The sequence below is a fragment of the Ochotona princeps genome, chromosome 16 (assembly GCF_030435755.1).
Source record: "Ochotona princeps isolate mOchPri1 chromosome 16, mOchPri1.hap1, whole genome shotgun sequence".
Lineage (NCBI taxonomy): Eukaryota > Metazoa > Chordata > Mammalia > Lagomorpha > Ochotonidae > Ochotona > Ochotona princeps.
In genome coordinates this window covers 2,785,007-2,809,341 of record NC_080847.1, presented here as the reverse complement: position 1 = coordinate 2,809,341, position 24,335 = coordinate 2,785,007, and the positions used below count along the sequence as shown (strand labels likewise).

Here is a 24,335-nt window from a genome sequence, read left to right as displayed (position 1 = left end):
TCCCGGCCTCTGGCTGCTACCTGCCCAGGCCCTGCTCTCCCAGGCGTTCAGAGCGAGCCAGTGCATGGAAGACCTCACGCTCTGTGTCCCTGGTTCCCTGTGGCACTCAAAAAAATAATAACACAACTGAAAAAAAAAAAGGCAAGACAACAAATTCAGGATCATTGTGGGAGACTTTATGTCTTGTTAACTGAGGGAAAACATCAAAAGAAATGACATAGAGACAAGCTGAAAAGAGAACTATCAGTTTAGCTACCGCATAGAGAACTCTAACATCAACAGTGACTGAATTCATTCTTTTCAAGTTCACACAAAAATGCCACCAGAGCAGTTCACCTGAGACATGAAGAAGCCTAACCAACCTTCAAAGTCCGCAGTTGTTCAGAGCATGTCTTCCAATCCCAGAGGAGTTAAGCCAGAAATGAATAACAAACTGTAACTGGAAACCTCCCAACCGCCTGACCATAAGACTCCACCCTTCTAAATAATCCAGAGTCAAAAACAATGTCAAGTAGGAAATCTATGGGAAGAACAATGAGAACTTGTGCTGAGAAAACGAAATTCTAGGAAAATGGTGGTGGGGGCGGGGGGGGGTAGTTCTGAGATAAAATGAACAGATTCAAAAGTTGGTCCTTTGAAAATATTTAATAATAAAAAATTGACCAACTCTTATGAAGATTGATGCAGTATTAGGAATGAAGAGAGGAAATTGATTCTTGGCATTGGAAGGATGAACGGGGGTGGACATTTAGCCTAGTGGTCACCGCATGACCTCAGGCAGGGAGTTGCTATTTGGGAACATGTTCGCCTTTCACAGTCCAATCCTGCCCGGTGAATCGGTGAATCGGTGAACCCACGCATGGCAGGGCAGGAGTTACTGTGGCCATTAAGCTGGTACTTGGGGCATTCTTGTTAAAACCAGGTGCCTGGATTCAGGTCCTGGCTCTGCTCCCATTCTGACTCCCTGCTAGGGAGGTGGCAGCTGATTGCTCAGCAGGGGGGTCCTTGACTCCCTCCCCCCACCTGAGGAGGCCCGGTCTGACTCCCAGGGGCCTGGCTGAGGTCTAGCATTGCAATCACATACGAAGCATAACCAATAGGTGGACTCACGCTCTCTTTCCCTCCTTCTCCCTCTGTGTCTCAAAAAGAACAGTATTTAAGAGGATGCAAGGATAACTGACCAACTTTAACAATTTTGGTGTAAGAAAACAGTTTCCCAAAAATTACAACTGGTAAATATCAGCCTAAGCAGAGACAGACAGTTTAAAAGAGCCCAGTCCTCGGGCGGACAGGAGCCTGCTGGGAAGAGCCTTTCCACAAGGGAGGCCACAGGCCCAGATGGCTGCACTGCGTGTTTCCAAGTATTTAAGGAAGAAAAACACTGACATTGCTTTCCAGAAATTAAACAAACACTTGGTAACTCTTTTTGTAAAATCAGACTTTATCTAAAACCTGGGGGGAAATTATTCAAGAAGTTAAAATTACAATCTCACAGGAGCATCAATGAAAAACGCTCTGCACAAAATGGTGACGCCAGCATAGGATAGGATAGGATAGCATAGGATAGGACAGGATAGGATCGGATCAGATAGGATAGGGTAGGCTAGGCTAGGCTAGGCTAGGCTAGGCTAGGATAGGCTAGGATAGGATAGGATAGGATAGGATAGCATAGGATAGGACAGGACAGGATAGGATCGGATAGGATAGGGTAGGCTAGGCTAGGCTAGGCTAGGATAGCATAGGATAGGATAGGATAGGATAGGATAGGATAGGATAGGATAGGATAGGATAGGATAGGATAGGACAGGACCGGATCACCTCAGCAGTGACATGTGAAGCTACTTCCGCTTTGGCTTCTTTTTGTTTTTTCAAATTCAGCAAACTATGAAACTTCCTTAATCTGATTTGAAACAAAATAAAAACTTTACAGAAGGAACTGCTTCGTAAGCAGACACCCTACTCAATGACAAAAATGCTTTCCTGAGATTAGTTCTGGCCAGAGCAAGCAAGAAAGAAACAGAAATATCAGGGGATAAAAGATAGAAAGCTCTTTATTCACATATTCAGAGAAGCCAGTAATAAGTTCAGTAAAGTCATCACCAGATAGAAGATTAATGTAAAAACTACTTCAGATCTGACGAGTAAGCAATTGGAAACTGAAACTTTAAATATCCCACTTGCAATAACATTACAAATAATACGGTATAGATTAAAAGCAAGATGCCTGAGCCCTCTACATAAAGAATGCAAGTCACTATTTAAACCTACCAAAAATAGGAGGCTATAGCATGTCTATGGATTGGAAGAGCCAATGCTATTGAAATATCACTGCTCCCCAAACTGACATAAATGATAAACATCAAGCAGTATGTTTTTTTCAGGGGAGGGAAGTGATAGAAATTGATTTCCCCCCCAAAAAAAATCTTTTCAAATGGAAATAAAGGAACTGAAAATTGCCAAAGTGATCTTTTGGAAAATAAACAGCTTATACTATTGCATCTGAAATTGCATTTCAGACCTACTAAAAAGATACAGTAATTTAAACTATGTGGTATCACACAAAGATGAGATAAAATTAACCAAAGAATTAACTTAGAGTTCAGAAAGAAACCCACATAGTCTTCCATTAAGACCACACAGCACGTCACGTTCTTTCCAGTCAGTGGTTCACTGGGTGAACATGTGAGGGGAGTGTATCCTGACCGCTCTCCTGAACCACGCATAACTGTAAATACATTACAGACCAAATCACAGAAGGTGTGGGCACCAGAAATCGACGGCTCAAGTAGTTGTGACCTGGGAAGCCTAGATGGGATCCCCACCTCCTGGCTTTGACCCGGCCAGTCCCGGCCTGTGCACACCAGCAGACGGGAGCTTTGGTCTCAGTCTCTCTTCGTTCTCTCTCCCCTTGCCTCGAAGATAATTAGCTAATGAAAACATGCAAGGTGGAACAAATGTACTTTTAGAGAAACATGGAACAGACATGCGCTTGATTTAAGCAGATTTTTTTCAACACAGAAATTCAAACCAGAAAGGGGAAAATATTTTAAAATTGAGAATTTCATTTACTTAAATGACACCATTAAAAAATGAAAAGGTATCCCACAGGGTAGAACATATCTATAATATCAACAAATCCTGTAATCCATTACCAAAAAACACAGACCCAGAGGAGAATGGTTCTGGGGCTTGAACAGACACTTCACAGAAGAGGGTATACCCGTGCGTGTTGACCTGAAAGACTCTCAATCAATCAAGGATATACAGATTAAATCAAACAAATAGCAATCAAAATGCAAATTAACAAGGAAATGAAATGAAATCCAGTACAAAAGCACACCTACGTAAAATAGCTGAAACTTAAAACATGGAAAATATCAAGTGTTGGCAAGTATGTGAAATAATCATACTGGGAAAATGCTGAGTTGCTACAGCCAATTGGGAAACATGAACTAAACTTGAATATACATTCACCCTGTGACCCGGGACTGACCAGCCCAGGGAGTGTGGAGTCCCTCAGGATGTGTCCTCCAGAGGGGCCAGACCCAGTCACAAAAGCCCACATGCCAGTCAGCCAATGCCCTGTGCAAGTGGGATAATCCGTTGTGCGTTCAGTGCAGCCCCCGCAGCTACCCACAGCAGCACAGTGTGTCTCCCTGCACCACCCACACAGAGGGCCGCACGCCTTTGCACGGTGATGGCAACTTTCACAGCTCAGACCAGGTGAGCTGGCCGAAGCTGTCAGATCTCCTCTGGGTGAGTCTCTCGACCTGCTGAACTAGGTGGACAGATACACTGCAATGGTGCAAGTTCTTCAGGCAGCGTGTCGTGATCCATGGTGTGACAGCTCGACAGAAAATGTGTGGGTGCAGAAAGAACACGTGCTTTGTCCAACAGAGGCTTGGAGCCGTCCCTGCCTTCTCTAAGGCAGACCACAAGCAACCTCTTCCCTCAGTGAAGGACAGTCGCTGGCTACTGTGGGTCAACCCTGTCCAGGAATAAAAGCAGGTGGAACCCATGCCGGGAGAAAAAAAATAGAATATGTGCCCTGTGGTCCCTGTAATACAAGGCCAAGATGGAGGAGCCCTCATCTTTATACACACACATAGATTATTTTTTATTGGAAAGGTAGATCAGACTTACAGAGAGGAGAGACAGAGAGAAAGATCTTGCCCCCACTGATTCACTCCCCGACTGGCTTCAATGACCGGAAGTGAGCTGATCTGAATCAGGAGCCAGGAGCTTTCTCCAAGTCTCCCACGCGCGTGCAGGATCCCAAGGCTTTGGGCCTTGCTCCACTGCTTTCCCAGGACATAAGCAGGGAGCTGCGTGGGAAGTAGAGCAGTCGGGACATGAACCGGAACCCATTTGGGATCCCAGTGGTTGCAAGGTGAGGATTAGCCATTGAGCCGTCACACGGTGCCCAGAGGTGCCCTCATCTTTTTTTTTTTTTTTTAAGAGTTATTTTATTTTCATTACAAAGTCGGATATACTGAGAGGAGGAGAGATAGAGAGGAAGTGGAGCTGCCGGGATTAGAACCAGCGGCCATATGGGATCAAGGCGAGGACCTTAGCCACTAGGCCACACTGCCAAGCCCAGAGGTGCCCTCATCTTAAGCTGCTCCATACACTTGCTCCATGAGAACCGTCCCAGGGCCGTCCCAGAGAGGGATGAACTGAGAAGCTGTGAGGTGAGGGGGGAAGCAGCGTCCAAGACAGGCCTGGGCTGGAAGCCGGACCTGAAGCTGAAGGTCCCGCAGCTGCTTGCGCAGAGCGCCCACACCAGTGCAGACACAGCGCAGACTCCTGCTTCGTGTTCACGGCTGGTGCCCGGTCACTGATGACCTCAGGAGGAACAGCCGCTGCGGGACCGGCCCGCCAGGTCACCAACAGGAGCATTTCAGTAGGATAAGCTACCACTTCTCTTGCTTTTTTTTTTCTTTTTCTTTTTTCTGAGCAGACCCTAGTTAAATGATCTGTTGAGTAAAGCCCTTAATCCTGTAAATTAATCAGGCATGACCTTTTGTGCTGGCAAGCATTTTATCTTCAGAGATGGATGGCATCATTTGCCTTCAATGGTCCAGACTTTGTGAAAAGGTTAAGATGGTGCCTTCGGAGCACAAGAACTCTTTTATTAAAGACTTCAGCAAACACAGCGTTGCTCCCCAGCCTGGAGAAAAGAGGGAGAAGGTCGTAATAGCTAAGGAAAATGCTAAGATGGAGAGGGAGCATTCCGGAATGCAACAAAATGGAATGGCTTTGGGGCTGTGATGACAGTGACGCAGAACAGGATCAGCCAGCACTGCACAGATCCCAGGGTGATTACCGATCAGCCTGGGGAATCACCAGGCAGGTCAGGGGTGAGTCTCCCTGTCTCGAGCGGATGGAAAACTGCCAGATAGGATTTCACAGGAGAGAGATGGCACCCCACCAGGGAAGGTCATGAGTGGGACGGGCAGAGCTGGTGCCACTTGCTGATTGCCCTCCTCCTGCCCAGGATTCCTCTGCACTGAGTGACAGCCCCCTTCACCACCCCCCCCCCCCCCCCCCGCTCACCTGTAACTCACCCGGCATCCTCCAGATGATGTTCCAAAATTGTGCCAGGTTCCAGGAAACCCAGATGCCCTCCTCCCAGGCATGTGCCATGAAGACACCTTAAAGGAGATAACAGGGGTATTTCTCCCCACCTCTTGTTGGGTCTTGGTGCTTAGGAACTAGTTTGAACCAGGAAGCCTAGGCTGTGTTTAGAGTCCATTGGAAGGATTCCCATGATGACCCAGCGCGTCGTGTTTCCCCATCTATTTCCATGTAAAGGAACGGCGGGGGTGGGGGGAGATGGCCGGCTTAGAAACAAGGCTGACCACCAAAATGTATTTGCATCCATCAGTGAAACATGCGCCATGAGTCCCCAGGAAAACACGCAGGCCCCAAGCCCAGCAGCTGCGAAGCTGGAGCAGAAGACTTCGCTCTGTCACGTCCCAGCCTGCCTTCTTCCTCAGTGCCGTCCATAATAGACATTCTGACCTCATCAGTGGGTTGAGATGGATTTCGAGGAGGAGGGAATGCCTCCCGAACCCTGAAAAAACTCAGCCCCCAAACTGGGAGTGGGAGGGAAGGCAACTTCAGAAAAACCTGCAAGTGGTGACATGGCCCCTTCCACAGACCAGCTGAGCTCGGACCCCGTGGGGGCACCGTATAATTAGCTGGATTGATTTCACTTAAAGGTTGTTAGTTCAGGCCAAATCAAGTCATAAATTATGATCATACCCCAATTGTGCCAGCTTAACACAGCCATGATGTTGAGGAAGAAAAGGAAACTGAAAACCCAACCATTCCTCATCATTTCAGGTACCCATAAACTATCAATCCTGTTGGAAATCCTGGCTATAATTTTTTCCCTGACAAAATGAACCCATTGAAAGAACCCTTCACATGTGCCAGTAGATGTGCCCACTTCCATCCCTGCAGCTCATGGGCTTGGGACTCAACCTCACGGTGGAATGAGCCCAGTCCTGTCTCTCAGCTCTGCAGCCCTAGGTGTAAGCTGGAGCTCTGCCATCCTCAGTTTTCCAATCTGCAGAAAGGGGATAAGGCCACCTGCCTGGTGGGCTGTTATGGCAACATCTGAAAAATCCGCAACGCAGCCTAGATATGTCCCAGTGAACAGAGTGGAACCCGGAGTTTCTCAGCTTCATCCCTGCATGGACATCTGGGAAAGACCACCTTGGCGGTGTCCTTGGTACTTCTCCAAGGAAGGGAGGGATCACAGAGTGCCACCTGCAGAGCAGGTGCAAAGGCGGAAAACGCCTCCCTCTGCCTACGCCTCCGTCGGCAGTGGTACAAGGGGATGTTTCCACGTGGACCAGACAAATCAGCCTCTCGCACACAGCACTTTCATCCATTTCCATGGGAAAGAAACTGCAAAGCCCATCATGGCCAGCTCAGCTCATCTTGCCAAGGAACGTGCTGCTTGGTTCTCTTCCACACATCCCAATGCACGGCTCAGCATGTGCGTTGCCATGAGCCGGTCAGTCCTCGGGCCACGTGCTGGCCGCCCTGACTCTCGCAGTCCTACCTCCCAGAGCTGCCGTGGGCCCTGCACCCTCCCAGCCTTCCCTCTGGCCCTTCTTACTGTCATTAACCAGGTCCCAACCTTCTAACTGGTCCTCCTCCACCCACTCTCCACGCTCAGGTTTAAGCCTGCCTGGGTCTCCACCATTCTGTGCTTGTTAATCAATACTATTGTCATGCTTCCAAGGCTCACCAAAATAAATAATATGCATATGTATATAAAGCCACATCCCTTCCTCCCCCCGGACCACCCTCACCCTGTGTGTGGTTCTCACTCGCAGGCCCCTTGGCCTAGGATCCTATGCATGAGGAATGTCCCGAGCAGGCCGTTGTGCGGAAAGCAGAGAGGCAGCTGCAGGGTGGGCGTGGGTGGGCCAGTGGGCACAGGACCGCCCCCCCGAGATTTCTTCTCAGACTGGTGAACGTGTTCTAAACTCAGGTCGTGGCGATGGTAATCAGCTTGTTGCAAAGACGAGTGGAGTAAGAAAAAAACAAGGTAGAATTCAGGGAAAAAAATTTTCAGTCTCTATATAATTTTTGCGTTTAAGGTTTCCTTTTCTGATTATCACAGCAATCATGGTTATTGTAAGAAAATTAAAAATAGCGGAAAGCATTATTGTAATGGTAATTACCTAGAGAGATAATCACCATTTGAGTGCTGATATATTTCTTCCTAGTCTTTTTCTAATTGTATCTACGTATATATTTTTAATTAAGATCATGCTGTGTTTCCAGTCGTGTCTATTAGTGACGAGATAAAAGGTACATACATGTGCAGTCTGAACAATGGGGAGGCTCAGGGAAACCTCTGAGTTTCTGATCCAGGTGGGAGACTCGACCTTGTGCCCGTCCCACCCCCTGCACCTCGTGGGGCCCTCTGCAGGACAGCTGTCGCCCCACCGGCTAACGGCTGCAGAAGGATGTAGCTCAGCCCTTCTGCCGTGCTTGAGGCCAGCCACAGCCCCTCAATGCCCACACGCTGAGCCCCATGCTTCCAGCTGCCTGGCGCTGGGGTCTCAGCCGTTGTCCAAGTGTTCCCATCACCTTCTGCAGTGGGGCCAAAGCCAGAAGGCAGGAGGCCAGTGGCTCCCTTCCCGGAGTTCCTGCTTTCCGCATGTCCAGGCACCCCTGGTCAACCACGGTCTGAAACAAGTCATTGGAAACCCCCAGAAATAATCAACTCATATATCTTAAGTAGTTTTATTATAATATATTGTCAGACTTGTTCTGTTTTATCATTAGTTTACTGTTGTGAATCTTGGACTATGCCTCATCTATAAATTAAGCTTTTGAGTAACTTTTATTATAGCACATTGTTGTAATTGTTCTTCTTTGTTATTAGTAATTGCTTCCCAGACATAATTTATAAATCAGACATAATCATAGGTGTGGGTGAGCAGGAGGGAAGCCGGCAGAGCTGAATGCTGTCTGCAGTATCATGCATCCATAGAACAGCTTGGAATGCATCCCCAAGCCCCTGCTCTCAGACACATGATCCGCTGCTGCTAACGTGGGATAGTCACCTCATCTTTGCAGGAAGCACACCTAACGTGACTGCTTGTGAGGAGGCTCCGAAGCAGCGGCACAGTCGGAGCTCAGAACATGGGGAGAGCCCAGCCCACCAGCCAGTGGTCACAGCATAGCAATTGCCTACGGCCTTCTGCAACCAGCCGAGGCTCGGTTCCTATCTCCACACTACTGACTGGCGTGATGGCTGGGCCCAACACAGGTGCCCGGCCCCAGCCACAACCTCCCACAAACTGCCATCCACACGTGCCTATGCTGGAGTCCCCCTAACGGCCTACTCAGCCCGGCATTCCTCCTGAGCTGCCCACATGCACAGGCGCAGGAGTGGGACGGACCATCGGCAGGAAGCTGCGCCCACGCCCGCCTTAGGCCCTGCCCTCCTGCTGTCCCCTTGCAGCCTCTCTGAGGATCTGCCCACCAAAACCAGGACTCTCCCCGGGCCTCAGTGCCTTCCAAGCCCCTCAGTTACCTTTCCGTCCTGAGGCTGTCACCACACCAAGACCACCGCTGCCCCCTTTCTGCTTGTGTCAGTCGCTGTCCACACCTACAGCGTGCTGCTCGCGGCCTCACTGGGCCAGGCGGCTGCGCACTACACACCCACCCTGGAAGGTCACTCACCACCCTCCCACCCCCCGTGGGACACGAAAATGGAACCTCAGTATGCACTTCAAAAAATAACCATAGTGCAAGGTAGGATAAAACTAAACTTGGAAATGTGGGTAAATGCAAATAAGGATAAAAATATGGAGCCATGCCAGGGGTTGGTACTGGTCCATGGCATTTCAACCTCATGGCTTAGAAGAGCAGCCAAACCTTTATAAACCCTCATCCAACTAGAGATCATTGTGCTCAGTGAACAAGTCAATCCCAAAAGGACAAATATCATAGGTTCTCTCTGATACAAGGCAGCAAATACAAGATCAATAGCCTTTTCAATACTATTTTTGCTACATCTCAGGGGCTTTGATTTTTTTTTATTCGTTCAAAAAAAGGTTTTGTTTTCTTACTAATTTCCTCACTGACGCATAGATCACACAATAGCATCGTTTGCCTCAGGAAAGTATTTGCTTTTCTTTTTCATTTCTTCAGCGACACATTGGTCATTCAGTACCATGTTAAATGCTGTTATAAATTTTCTGTTTCTCTCTCTGTTGTTGATTTTGTTTTATGGCTTTTCATTTATGGGGATGGATGGTAACTGTGTAGTAGAGACTATCACAGACAGATGTGAGGGTATAATGCAGTGTGAATCTACTTCCAAATCAAAGATGGATACCCAATGGAACTGTTTGGATGTATCCGGACAGTAGGATGCTGGACTCTCCGCCACTGTCCATGTCCGCAATGTCAGAATACACTTAAATAGCAGAATGATGGACTTATGGCTCATTGTGAAGGACTATATTATTGTGACAGTACACAGTTGTTAGCATTCTGTGTAACCAAGATCGAAACCCAAGCTGGCTGGAACACCACACTGGCAATAAAAGGGGACTTTGTCAAGGTGCCTCAGGAGGATAACCTGTACAACTTGTGACCTACAGGTTCAGCTCCAAATCTCGCAGCAAGTCACAAGCCACTGATGAGCAGTTTGTCCCCAAAGCAAACTCCTATGATTAGAAATGGACTCAGAGAAAACTTGAATAAGTCAAGCTGAGTCTCAGGCAATGTGTTCTGTTTAAGTGAACAACATGTTGGGTGGTCACAAGGCCTTTTAAAAATAATGACAGCAGCGTGCTTCAAGAAGCGACCGCAGTGGTGCTGGGAATGGCAGCTGGCATGAGGCTTCAAACGGAGATCGTATACTCTGCTTGGTCCCACCGTCCCAGCAGCCAGCTGACGGCTTTGTTTCTCATTGCCAACCCGCCTTTCTAACTCCATTTTGTCCCCTGCCCCAGCCCCCGTGGTGGCCCCAGCCCTCAGGAACTCTTTCTGGATAGGTCAACTCCCTAGTTAGGACAGACATGCTCCAAGCAAGCCATTGTCCCCTGTAGGCCTTCTTCACCCTCCCCCTGGCAGCACCATCTGTAAACACCTGGCTGTTTAGATAAAAGGTCCAACTTGATAAACAGGGAAAGTCAAGACCTGTTATCTCCACTCTGAGTGACCTTGAATATGTTGGCATGGCTTTTGTGTCAAAAGCTTAGTATTATAAAGATAAAATATGGGGGAACTTGAGAAAGTCTACAAAAAAAATAGAATTAAAAGATAAGTCTATTTTGATGCAACAGAAAAGTTGGAATCCACAGCAGTTGCTCCTAATGCATCCTTTATCAGGAACTTTTAGAAAACCTCCTCTTAAGTGTGGATTTTGAAAACTTGTTGCACAAAAATAAACTTATCTTTTAATTCCATTTTCCTCGAATGTTTGGAAATACCCTGGTACTAAGGCTGAAGAAGTTCAATCTTCTGTACTCTAAAAGGTTTCGTAAACTGTTCAACTACACAAAAATAATGCAGTGTAGCTCTGCGGCTTCCGTTGAAACCACGCCCACCAGCAAGAGGTAGCGAGTGGTGTGCACCCGCAGGAACCGCACCACTTGCGTCCTCAGCCCGCATCTCCCCTGCTCTCCACAGGCAGCCCGCCCGCCACCGGCACCGGCACCTTGCTGGTGACCCTGGAAGACGTGAATGACAACGCTCCTGTCCTCCACCCCACGGTGGCTGAAGTCTGCGATGACGCCAAAAATCTCAGCGTCGTCATCCTGGGAGCGTCCGACAAGGACCTTCACCCCAACACCGACCCGTTCAAGTTTGAAATTCACAAGCAGACCGTTCCTGACAAGGTCTGGAAGATCTCCAAGATCAACAGTAAGTCGGTGTAAAGCCTTCCACCTCATTCTCCCCACCCTCACTGCACAGTTCCTCTTTCCCCAGGGCGCCTCCTCCCCGACTCCCGTGTTTCTGTGCCTGTGGTTAGAATTGCGCACGCCCTCGAATGCTGACAGTCTCCCCACCAGCAGATTCCTTCTTTGTACAAATACTGCATCCCCACTTCCCCTCACTGGAAGCACAGACATCTTCTCTGGGCGTTGTCCCTCCTTGCCCTGTCCCACACTGCGTGCTGTGGGCCCTACATTTGACCAGACTCGCCACCCTCCATGGCCACATCTGCAGTCTGCATTCCTGCCAGCGGGCGTACCCAGCCACAAGACCGCCAGTCATTCTTCTTGCTCTTCCTTAAAAAAAACCACACCTATTTTAAGATGTATTTATATTTACAGAGAAAGATAACCAGAGATCTTCCATCTGGTTCTCTCTCCAAATGGCCACAAGGGCCAGAGGTGGACATGTCTGAAGCCAGGAGCCTGGAGCTTCTTCCAGGTCTCTCACATGGGTGCAGGGGCCCAACCCTTGGGCTGTCTCCTGTTGCTTTCTCAGGGACATCAGCAGGCCACTAAAGGGAGGAGAAGCAGTCGGGATACAAACATAGTTTGCCAGCAATATAGGCAGAGGCTTAATAGGCTACATAACAGTCCCAGCTCCCCCCTCCTTTAAAAAAAATGTTTATTTTTATTGGTAAGGCAGATCAGATTTACGGAGAGAAAAATAGAAAGATCCTCCATCTACTGGTTCACTCGCTGAATGGCCACAATGGCCAGAGCTGAGCCAATCCAAACTCACGAGTTTCTTCAGGGTCTGCCATGTGGGTGCAAATCCTAAGGCCTGGGCCATCCTCTACTACCTTCCCAGCCCATGAACAGGAAGCTGGATGGGAAGTGGAGCAGTCAGGGATCCCAGCAACTTGCAAGGTGAGGATTTAGCCATTAAACCATCGCACCCTGGTCTTTTATTAATTAAACCCCACATAGTCTATGTCATGGCTTGCACAGGATACTGGTCTCCAACCCAGTTTTCACCCCCTGAAAAGCGGGGCTCCTTGCTTGTGCCCACACATCACCTGACAAGACACCTGTCTCCTAGGAGGCCCGCAGGAGCGAGAAGCGCCGGCACAGACACCACCATCTCCATGCTCCCCTTCTGGGTGTGCACCTCTGCAAAGCTGACTTAGGGTTTCCAGTGAACTTGGCTTGCCCTTCCACACTTGGCCTTCATCCTCATAGCCTTTCTCTCTTTGATGAAACTGGCAAGTAGCGTCTCCTTGCATCAGTCTCTCCTCGTGGGCAGGCAGAATTAAAAACATGACCCAGTGTTTCCCTGTGTGCCTTTTGAAGGCTGAGACCCGAAGAGCCTATCGCAGAGAGCCTCCCCCGCTCTTCCAATGTGTGCTAAGTTCTCCCTGTCATCCAGTCACGCCAAAAGCAAAGAAAGACTAGCACGCGCTCACACTGGACACCCCTGTGTGTGGCAATGCGTGTCTCCTGCCATCATGCTGTTGACCGCAGCAGGGCTCGCTTCTGACATCAGCTGGAGCAGCTCTGACGGGGGCTGGGAGTCACTCATTCGTTACATTTTGAAAATGTATTGTACAGTTGTGCATCAAATTTCCCATTAGAGACTCTCGTAGCTCTCTCTGTGTTGTTATAGCCCTGTCTCCTATCTTTTTATTAGCGCCTTTCCATTGTCATTGATTCTATTGCCCTGTTTCTCTATTTTTATTCCCATTTAAAGAACAGATTCTGTTGAGCTGATTATTTTAAATTAAAATGGTTCTTCTCTTGTTGGTGGGTGATTTGCTAGTTTTTATAGTGGCAGCCATCCTGAATAATCACCACTTACTCACACCAGCCGGAAACTTTCTCATTCAAGGGTTTCTCTTCTGTGGGAGGGAAATCAGAAACTGTGCCTCCAGTTAAGCCACCATTCCAAAAGTGCTCATCACATTGGTCCTGTCTGCTGCTGTCACCTATGGTGATGACCAGTCTTCATCCAATGTCATTCTTGCCACTATTCCTTGTTTCATTAAGTGGGACATGCCTTCGCAACTCTTGTCTCCAGTTCCTTTCCGAGTACTCAGCATGGATGTGGCAAGAACCGAGCGGCTTGACCGATCCGTGGAATGACTGAAAAGACAGTAGTTAGGGCTGGCACTGGGGCACAGTGGGTAAAGCCGCTGCCTGCAATGCTAGCATCTCATATGGGTGTCCCTTTGTGTCCCAGCCACTCGGATCCAGCTCCCTGCCGATGCACGAGAGAAGGCAGCAGAGGACGGCCCGAGTGCCCAGGCCTCTGCATCCACGTGGAGTGGGAAGGCTTGAGAGAACTTGCTTTGGCCTTGCTCAGCCCCAGCCATTGTCATCATCTGGCTCTTTCTCTCTTTTTCTCTCTCTCTGTAATTCTGACTTCAAATAAAATAAACAAATACCATTTTAAAAAAAGACATTGTCCAAAGCTAAAGAACAGGCCAGGTGGGGTGGCCACTTCTGGGTGCCACCCCGTGGCCTGGGTGGTGGCAGAGATGGAGCACAGGAGACAGAAAGCTTGTGTTTCCAGCACATATCAGGCTAAGGTCCAAGGAAGGATACCAACAGTGTGGAACCCATCTCTGTGACAGTACACAAGGGTGCTGCCCAGTTCAGAGCAGGTGGATTTCTGCATTAGCTTTCTAGATGTCAGTACCATCTTTGTCAAGATGGCTTTACAGATGTAATGAATGAACCTTCAGGGAGGAGTTCTTGGTACCCAGCCATTTCTATAACACTGGGTCTCCTTGAAACTGACCACAGTAGCACTGAATTATAGAATTCTGGGAGGACAGAGGCCTCCTCTGCCTGCTCTGTCTGTTACAGGAGCCACCGGCCACACTTGGTGCTGCATGCTTGCAACATGGCTAGAGCAAGTTTCAGTCAAAACTCGCCTATGAGCCTAACTGCAAAGGCAGTACTTGTTTTGTGTGAGCGCAGTCAGCACACCCAATTCTCCCAGTTGGGAAAAGCCTAACCATGTCTCACCAAGTCCCTCCCTTGCTTTCACAGACACGCACGCCCTGGTGAGCCTGCTGCAAAACCTGAACAAAGCCAACTACAACCTGCCCATCATGGTGACAGATTCGGGGACGCCTCCCATGACAAACATCACAGATCTCAGGGTACAAGTGTGTTCCTGCAAGAATTCCAAAGTGGACTGCAACTCCACGGGGGCCCTGCGCGCCAGCCTGGCCTTGGCCTTGCTCGTCACGCTCTTCAGTATAGCCTGTAAGTTGCACTCTGTCCCACACCCACACAGGCATAGGAGCGGCACTCAGCCGGGGTCACACACCCATTGCTTTCCCATCTGTCTTTCCAATAAGTCAGCTTTGACTTGTGTGGGAATGACAGAAAATATTACCTGTAAACACACTGCAACTAATTAGTAACATCTGAAGAACGCCCCGATTCCACTCGACCACCGGGCCCCTGCTTGCTTGTCTCAGTTCTGTGTGAAGGTATTCCTCGCTGTCCTGATCAGCTGAACCGGCTCCTGCTGCCACTTGGTGTGAGCCAGGACAACATGCCCACCTTGGCCAGCTGGTCTACCAGGGGTAGGGGATGGGGGAGGTTCAACCTTTCTCTCTCTCTCTTCCCCATTATGGAAAATAACTTCTTGCCATGTTAAAATAGATAACTGTGTTTTTCTAAGAATAGTCTTGAGAATTCAGGGCTGTCAGGGAAAAAGGAAGATGGAAGATTCACACTTCCCTCACTGCCTGAAAGCCATGACTGTCATATGAAGACACGATCTTTTACCAGAGGAGTTCTTGATACTGAGTAGTATAGATGTGAGCATAAAAGGAATAAATACGTCAGTGACTTCCTATTTATAGAGTTAGGGCTCAATTTTAACCTTAGCAATTACACAGCATCCATGCTGGCCACCTCGCTGTTTACATTTTGAGAAAGTATGTGTAATTGTGAATGAGTAAGTTGGGGAAATGGCCATTTAAAAAGAGCGCACACGATGGCACATCCAGGTGACAGTGGGCATGGGCAGTAGAAGGTCACACTTGACAGCATCATTCGCTGTGTGTCCAGCTCCATGAAGACCATAATCCCCCAGGTGCATCCTGGGATACAGCTCCATGTGGACCAGTGTCCCCGGGTGCATCCTGGGATACAGCTCCATGCGGACCAGTGTCCCCGGGTGCATCCTGGGATACAGCTCCATGCGGACCAGTGTCCCCGGGTGCATCCTGGGATACAGCTCCATGCGGACCAGAGCCCCATGGGTGCATCCTGGGATACAGCTCCATGTGGACCAGTGTCCCCCAGGTGTATCCTGGAATACAGCTCCATGTGGACCAGTGTCCCCCAGGTGTATCCTGGAATGCAGCTCCATGTGGACCAGTGTCCCTGGGTGCATCCTGGGATACAGCTCCATGCGGACCAGTGTACCCGGGTGCATCCTGGGATACAGCTCAATGCAGACCAGTGTCCCCCAGTGCATCCTGGGATACAGCTCAATGCAGACCAGTGTCCCCAGGTGTATCCTGGGATACAGCTCCATGTGGACCAGTGTCCCCCAGTGCATCCTGGGATACAGCTCCATGCGGACCAGTGTCCCCCAGTGCATCCTGGGATACAGCTCCATGTGGACCAGTGTCCCCCAGTGCATCCTGGGATACAGCTCAATGCAGACCAGTGTCCCCCAGTGCATCCTGGGATACAGCTCCATGTGGACCAGTGTCCCCCAGTGCATCCTGGAATACAGCTCCATGTGGACCAGACCCCCATGGGTGCATCCTGGGATACAGCTCCATGTGGACCAGAGCCCCATGGGTGCATCCTGGAATACAGCTCCATGCGGACCAGAGCCCCATGGGTGCATCCTGGAATACAGCTCCATGCGGACCAGTGTCCCTGGGTGCATCCTGGAATACAGCTCCATGCGGACCAGAGCCCCATGGGTGCATCCTGGAATACAGCTCCATGTGGACCAGTGTCCCCCAGTGCATCCTGGAATACAGCTCCATGCGGACCAGTGTCCCCCAGTGCATCCTGGGATACAGCTCCATGTGGACCAGTGTCCCCCAGTGCATCCTGGGATACAGCTCCATGTGGACCAGTGTCCCCCAGTGCATCCTGGGATACAGCTCCATGTGGACCAGAGCCCCATGGGTGCATCCTGGGATACAGCTCCATGCGGACCAGAGCCCCATGGGTGCATCCTGGGATACAGCTCCATGCGGACCAGAGCCCCATGGGTGCATCCTGGGATACAGCTCCATGCGGACCAGAGCCCCATGGGTGCATCCTGGGATACAGCTCCATGCGGACCAGAGCCCCATGGGTGCATCCTGGGATACAGCTCCATGTGGACCAGAGCCCCATGGGTGCATCCTGGGATACAGCTCCATGCGGACCAGAGCCCCATGGGTGCGTGCAGGGAGGAGATGCCCTGTGGTATCACACTGGCCCTCCAAGCCATGCATTTCCAGGACAAGCTCCTACCCTCCCCTTACATCCTCCCTCTGCTTGACTCACCTCGGGTGACTGCACCGTTAGCAACCAACATCACCACCACTCTCCCATGTCTCCCTTGGGATTCTCGGCTACCAAGTCCAACCCTTCCAACCACCCCTGCCCACGCCCCCTCCCCTACCCCAGGTCCTTGTCTTCACTAACCTGGATTATGTCACTGTTTTCCTAACTGCATCTCCAGATGGAATAGAAGGAGGAAACCCATGAAAACCAACAGGGCTCCAGGGAATGTCTTCCTTTCGGCTTATCTGTAACGTGGGAACCAGCTTCATCTTCAGAGGGTAGAGAGCTGGGGCTGGGGGCTGACAAAAAATGAGGAATGATTATTTAGAGGGGGAAAAAATCAGGCAGGAGATGCACCCAGAGTAACCACAGAGCAAGATGGGCCAGAGGAGGTTAGCCACCTGAGTTGATTATAGCCCCTGATGCCGACAGACCCTAGCCAGGCTCCTGAAGCCGAGACAGATTGCCCTCATGAGCACGCCTGCCCTGGTGCCTGGGCATGACTGGTCTGTCCATTGCCTCGCTTAACCCACAAGAGGGTGTCAGGAAACCTGCCAGCTGGGGATCTCCATGCTGAGTGCACAACAGTCACCTGGGGAACTGCTAAACAGACATCTCCCCAGACCTGGGCCTGATGCCCATGGAGACCTGCCTTGTGGGGGGTGCTGGGACAGTGCCCATTCTAAAGGCCATCCTGGTGACTCTGGGGCACAGGGAGTCCCAGGACCTGTGTGGGGAGCGACTCCACGCTCCTGCTGGAAACCAGGACACCCTGCTGGCGTCCTTTCCACTGGCCCATGGCCTGCCTCGCTAGGTTTGCCCCTCCATAGGGAAAAGAAAGAGAAAGGCAAGATTTAAGAATAGGAACATGACAGTCTTTCATGTTAGTGGCAGACAACTTGAGATCCAGGAAGAGGTGTGCAGCAAAATGACATAGCACATCCAGCATGAAGACTTCTGCAGCGTCAACATTCCAGAAAGAAGAAAGCTTCTAGAATGAACTGTCTTGAGCACTACCTAGATGCCCTGAAGATTAACCACATCTCATAACCATTCACGAGGTACCCTGTAGCTAGCTTCCTTCTGCCTCTCCATTGGTAGTATAGTGACTTTATTGCAACTGAGAATTAAACGGAAGAGTCAGCACTCCCTTCTTTGACATGTAAAGACAAGGCAAATCATAAAACTAATTGAAAGTAATTTTTAAAAGTTTAAGCAGGATAAGCATTTCAGGTTGGTGGTGAAGACCCCCATGTGCCACATCGCCAAGAACGACTTTCCCAGCTCTGACTCCGGAACCCAGCTTCCTGCCAGTGCAGACCTGGGGAGGCAGCAGTGATGGCCCAAGTGCTTGCATTCCTGCCTGCTGGGGGAAGGTCTGGATTGAGTTCCAGACCCCCAGCTTTGGTCCTGGTCCTGCCTCAGCCTCGCCCATTGCAGACATGTAAGAACTGAATCAACAGCTCAGAACTCTTTCTCCCCGTTATTTCTCAAATACAGCCATTGGTGGCTGTCCATTTGGTTGTTTAAATGGCATGCTGATGATGAGGCAAGGAGGAACCTCCCGGTGAAGCCAGCCGGCCGGCCATCCGCCTCTGGTTTCTCAGGCAGGCCCTGTTGCAGCAGCACCCACAGAGACTTGTCCAGAGACCTGTTTTGATCATTGCTTTGGGCTTCACTGATCAGCAGTGTCAGGAACAGAAAAGGATGTAAGTTTCAACAAACCAGAAGGCTCCCACCCCAGGAGAAGACAGGCAAGAAGTGACCAACAGGAACCAAAGCCAGCCACTGAAACCATGCTTGAATTTTAGCTTTCTTAATCAAAGTGTCACTTACATACAATCAGATTCACCCACTGAGTGTGCAGCTGGATGCATTTTTGACAACCGTGGCCTCTGTCTCAGTTGGTGCTCTGAATCCCTGCTGAATCCCTGGCGGGAGCTCTACGGCTGCCCGCTGGGAGAGGAGCTGTGGGCAGAGGCAGGGCGAGGAGCACCAGACGCCCACCACCTCTCACGTCCCATTTGAACCAAGCTGTGACACCCCCAACCTAACTCTGCACCTTGCCCCCTCCCCGGCCCTGCAGGTCTGTGAGAGCTGCTGGCGTCCCCCAGAGCGTGACTTCCAGGTTTCCATAGCAACAGGAGAACAGAAGCAAACCATCTGTCCAAATCCGAAGACTGCAGTTGCCCGCTGTGGACCTCCACGCCAGGCCCCGGCCATCCCCAGGTTCTGTTTATTTGCGATTTCACTTAGCCTGTACTTCACCACTCTGGCGGGATCTTCCTTTCTCTCTTAATTTGTGGAATCCTCTGACTTCGCCCTGAGATGTTCAAAGATCAGGACGGGGAACGTGACCTGCGGCAGCAGGACCGCTGAGGACTTCCCCTGATGTGTTGACACGTTGCTGGCCAGTGCTCCCCCACACGGCTTTGCCTGTGGCTTACTATTTGTATATGTCTGAGAGTCTGTATGTGTATATACACGGTATTTATAGAGGGTGGGACTGCAAGAAGCCTAGTTTTGATAATGCCACTCTTCCGTGATTAGTTACAGAAAGAGAGGGGAGATGCTAAGACGACTGAGTCTTCACCCCCGCCAGCCCCCAGCCCCACCAGGGCCTCCTCAAGCAGAGGAGGGGTTTCACCCTCTGATGGCCAGCACAGGGTGGAGACAGTGTCTCAAGGGCATCCGTCTGATCTGGGGGCATCCCATGGGGCAGCACGGATTGCGGGAGACGCTCTGTGGCACCACCGGGCCTGCAGCCAGCCACGGCCCCATCTGGAGGTCACACAGGAGGCCAGCAGGTACCATGTTGTTACACATATATACCCACATGTATAGACAGCCCGGTGACGCACTTCACACCCTTTCTCTCCTCCACATGCATACAATAGAGTAAATGCAGGTAGTTGTAAAAGTACCCTTTGTGTGACTCGACTACCGTTGTTTGCAAACCTGAAAATAAAAGCTGTTTCTTCTGTATGAGAAGCAACTGGTTTTCATTCTGTGAGCATGAGACAGACAGGTAAGAGGAAAGTCGGTGCCCACCCCAAGGTTAGCTTCCTGTTGAGCAAACTACAAATGCACCATCAAGCCTCACACCAGGTTTTTCTCCCAAATGCAACCCACGACAGGCTGTGGCTTCTGTGACAGCTAGCCACCAACAAAGGTTAGGTCAGGGTCATGGCAGATTGTCACACATGCGCACATGTACACACACACACACCCATGCACCCACGGGCTTTTTTATGCAATCTATGTTTGCACCTGTACTTTTTGATTAGCCTTCTATAGCAAGCAGGAAGCATCTGTTGTCTGTGTTGGAGTGAATTATGCACCTGAACTTCCATCTATTGTATTTGTTTCTATAGTAAATCTTTTTGGAACATATAGAATGCAGAGGCGCTTTTTTTTCCATGAAAATAAACGGGTACTGGTGGTTAACGCGGCGGATTTCTACATCATGTCTAACATTGCCAGCAGGGGCCATGTCTTAGAGGAAGAGTATATTCTGGGGCCCCGGCACATCTCTGTTAGGAGAGTCCATTAAGACAGAAGAACCAGGGCCCGGCAGTGTGGCCTAGCGGCTAAAGTCCTCGCCTTGAACGTCCCGGGATCCCATATGGGCGCTGGTTCTAATCCCGGCAGCTCCACTTCCCATCCAGCTCCCTGCTTGTGGCCTGGGAAAGCAGTCGAGGACAGCCCAAGGCTTTGGGACCCTGCACCCGTGTGGGAGACCTGGAAGAGGTTCCAGGTTCCCGGCTTCGGATGGGCGCGCACCGGCCCGTTGCGGCTCACTTGGGGAGTGAATCATCGGACGGAAGATCTTCCTCTCTGTGTATCTGACTTTGTAATAAAATAAATAAATCTTAAAAAAAAAAAAAAGAAGAACCAGCTCAGGGCCAGGGGCTCTACCGGTCCCCTTTGGATGACTTCATCTGCATGTCACCATCAGCTGGGAAGATGACCAGTGATCCGAGGCGACAAGAACTCTGTCCTCAGTTTGATGAAACAGTCATGCCCATCTGACCACAGGCCCCAAGACTCAAGGTGTTTTCTCCCGAGCGAGTCCTGTCGCTGACTCAGGAGATGGCCACGCCTTGAGCAGGCCATGACTGTACTCCAGGAAGCCTTGCTCACCACTGCCTACCTCAGGTAAGCCTCAGAGGCCTCCTGGGTGCCCCCCACTGCCCTCCTCCAACAAGGCATGGAGAGAATGGTCACCCTAGAACAACCCAAGGGGCTTCCTCAGCCGTCCGGGTGATCGGCAGCCTAGCCCACATGCTAGCCCACAGTGGGAACACCCTCCAGCACAAGTGTGAGCCACCCCCAGAGAGAAAGATGGCTGTGCACTGTCCCATTCACCAGAGCAAAGCAGCAAGATGACTCCTCCCTCTAAGGCCTTTGCTCATCTAACCGGCAGCTTAGCCTGGCTGGAACTCACAAGGACAAAAGGACAGCTGCTACTTCACCATCACGCAGCACAGGCCTCGCTTCCCCTCACCGATTTTCTCCTTTACAAAATAAAGAGCACTTGTTAGAAGCCAAAGGGGGCCTTTGTTTTTTTTTTTGTTTTGTTTTGTTTTGTTTTGTTTTGCCTGTAGGTTGTGCTAGAATACATTATACTGTTTGCTGAAAACCAAGGTATGTACATTTCATCTTTGTCCAAGTTACTTAAAAAGCCAACCAGCCAAACATCGCTTTTCCCAACAACCCAGCTGAACAGGCATGTTTTCCATGCTCATTTCTATTCATACAGCAACCACCGTAGTTCCTTCACTAAGAAAGACATTTCTTCCCCATCTTACACACAATGCATGAATTATCTCTGATAATTCACTCCAATGAGAATATGGTAAGACCATCTGATTTCAATAACACCTGCCTCCACTTTGCCAGTTCTCTCCCATAGGGTGTCATCTCAGACAGATGGACCTGCGAGTCTCTTGGACGATATAGCAAAGCCAAACTTTGTCAAAGCAGCAGAAACCCAGTTAAGTGTCCTGATAGGCACCAGATAAGATGTAGACTCTTAAGGAATTGGTCGGAAATTTGGGTAAGTCATCCCAGATTTTCAAAGCACCATTTTAAACCATTCTAATTGACAGTGAGCAGAGGAAAACACCAACTCCTGTTTGTGTGACTACTAAACACCAACAGTAATCCCCTGAGCTGGCTATGCTTGCCACCATGACAAGGCATGTTGGCATGTTGCCGCGCTCAGTGACTCTTTCAACCCTACGGCCCACATGTCCAAGTGCCCAGCTGCTCGGCAGGGATACCGGGGAGCCAATGGCTCAAGGGAAATAGTGGCCATTCTCACTCTGAAGTCCTGAAGTCCAGGAGAGGTGGCTTATCAAGTCACCATACGTGTACACTGAACATTCCACTTTCTGCTACTTCCTTTAAACCAGTTCTTTTAGGAAGTAATATAGCCATGTTACGTATCATGCATGTGTCTAGATGATGAAAGAGTTGAACATGGAAACCACACCAAAAGAGTTCCACATTGTCCTGCCCAGATCAGCATTGTCCTGATGACAAAAATCACCTGCTGTCAGACACACACTTTCAGAAATCATCAACACGTTTTTTCACAGATATTCAAAAGGGACCAGGGCCCAGGTGACAAGACAAGAACAGGCACTCTGTACTGCAGGAATCCCAAAGCATCCTTAACCAGCACAAGGAGCTGCTCAACGCTGCCCCACTTCAGCCCCATCACCCTTCCCCTTTAGGAATTCCACAGGAGCATGTCCCCTCAAACCTCTGGCTGCCCATCCTCTTTTGAGGTAGAATCTTCTAGACTCTCATCATAGGACATCACAACGTCCCCACAGACCTGTGTCACCTCGTACACCTTGATCAGCTGCAACATAGAAACACTGCCCAAATTAGCATTACAGCTGTCGTCTTCCACGAGGTGATTCTGTAGTGATCATATAAAAAAAAAAAACCATAGGTGACTGCCATGCATTAAAAACCAGTGTCACTTGGGAAACACTTGAGCAGCAATTAAACACGATGAACCCCGAAAGTGTGACTGCCTTTGAGGTACAACCTGCCTCCAGCAAAGTTCTAGGAAAGAGATTCTTCCAGAGGATCAGGGCTGAAAGAAACAGCTCAAGAACACAGGAACACCCAGCTGAGAGCCTGTGTCCCAGACACTCATAGCCAAGATGCCTCACAGACGCCATCCAGCATCATCCTAAGAGTTGACAAAGAAGCAAAACTGAGGGAATGGCAGGTGAACAAGTGAACCTCGTCTCTGGCATTGCCACATCCTCCTAGAACATTCTAGAACCTTGGGTATGGAGTACAAAGCGTCCATGAAGGTTCACCTCGCATGGGGCAGGGTTTGATTTTCTATTACTCTTGTCTTTCTGCTGCTTTTCTGTAGGGAGAAGAAGGATTCACTGGAAAGAAGAGAGGAGCTGAGGAAGCAAATTCCAGGGGTTGATGGAAGAGATGGGCTCCACTTTGGACCAGTGGCAGCCTTGTACCCAAGGAAAGCCACGTTCCTGAGACAGAAAGCCTGGGAGAGGTGTGGGCATCAGGACCAGAATCCAGGGCCCTGGCCTGATGGGCTCCATTTTCTGTAAGGACAGACCATGAGGTCACCCTCCAGGAGTGCGAGGCCCAAACCCTGAGTGTGGCAGGCTGGATGGGTAGGACACAGCCACCAAAAGACCGGGAGCCTAACGGGGGAGGCAGTGTGTCCTGAGCTTCCCACAGCTCCACCCACCAGGGGTGGGAGTCCCAGCAGGAACCTGCACCTCTTGGAGAGAAGCAAAGAAGGGGACTCCCAGGTGGGCCTGTTAGCGCCTAGGAGGAGAAGGAATCAGAATTTCTCGAAGGTCCAGCTCGGGTCATCCCTTCAGTGGGCAAACACGTGCACGTGCGCATGTTGGTCAGCACAGATTCAAGAAAAAGCACAGGGACAGAGGTCCGGCCCCAGGCGAAACGCCTTTCCACAGGCGCCCTAAAGCCAATCCATGCTGCCAGGGGAGAAGACAGTTAGAGCAGGCAATTAATCTAAAAAGAGGAAAAAAATGCCAACAGGAGACAAGACGTCAACTCCAATAAAGGTTAAAAATGAAGGTTGTTCAAAACCGATCTGTGAAGGTTAATTGCAGGGCCTTACATGTAATACAGCCGCTTTGTTAATGGAACAGCATTCAGCAAGGCTCTGCGTGTCAGCCCGGGGTACTAAGTTTATTAGCCTTGCCTCTGAGGGAGTGCAGCTTTCATGTAAAGCAGCCTGTTAACAGTCCAGAGTCTCCACACAAAGGAGGCACACTGTTTAAGTGGAATAAACAAATAAAGCCTTCACTCAGAGTATCGGATTCGCTCACATCCACGGAAGGAAACGTT

At 49.9% G+C, this 24,335-nt stretch overlaps 1 protein-coding gene across 1 annotated transcript in view; it reads left to right on the top strand.

The window, feature by feature from the left end:
* CDH13 (cadherin 13) overlaps positions 1–20,261 on the top strand; it is an 853,721-nt gene extending 833,460 nt beyond the window's left edge. The window contains exons 13-15 of the mRNA XM_058674822.1: positions 11,176–11,409; positions 14,475–14,693; positions 19,045–20,261. Coding sequence (XP_058530805.1) covers positions 11,176–11,409; positions 14,475–14,693; positions 19,045–19,052 — 461 coding nt within the window. The 3' untranslated portion in view covers positions 19,053–20,261. The remainder of the gene's footprint in view (positions 1–11,175; positions 11,410–14,474; positions 14,694–19,044) is intronic.
* Positions 20,262–24,335: the final 4,074 nt, after the last annotated feature.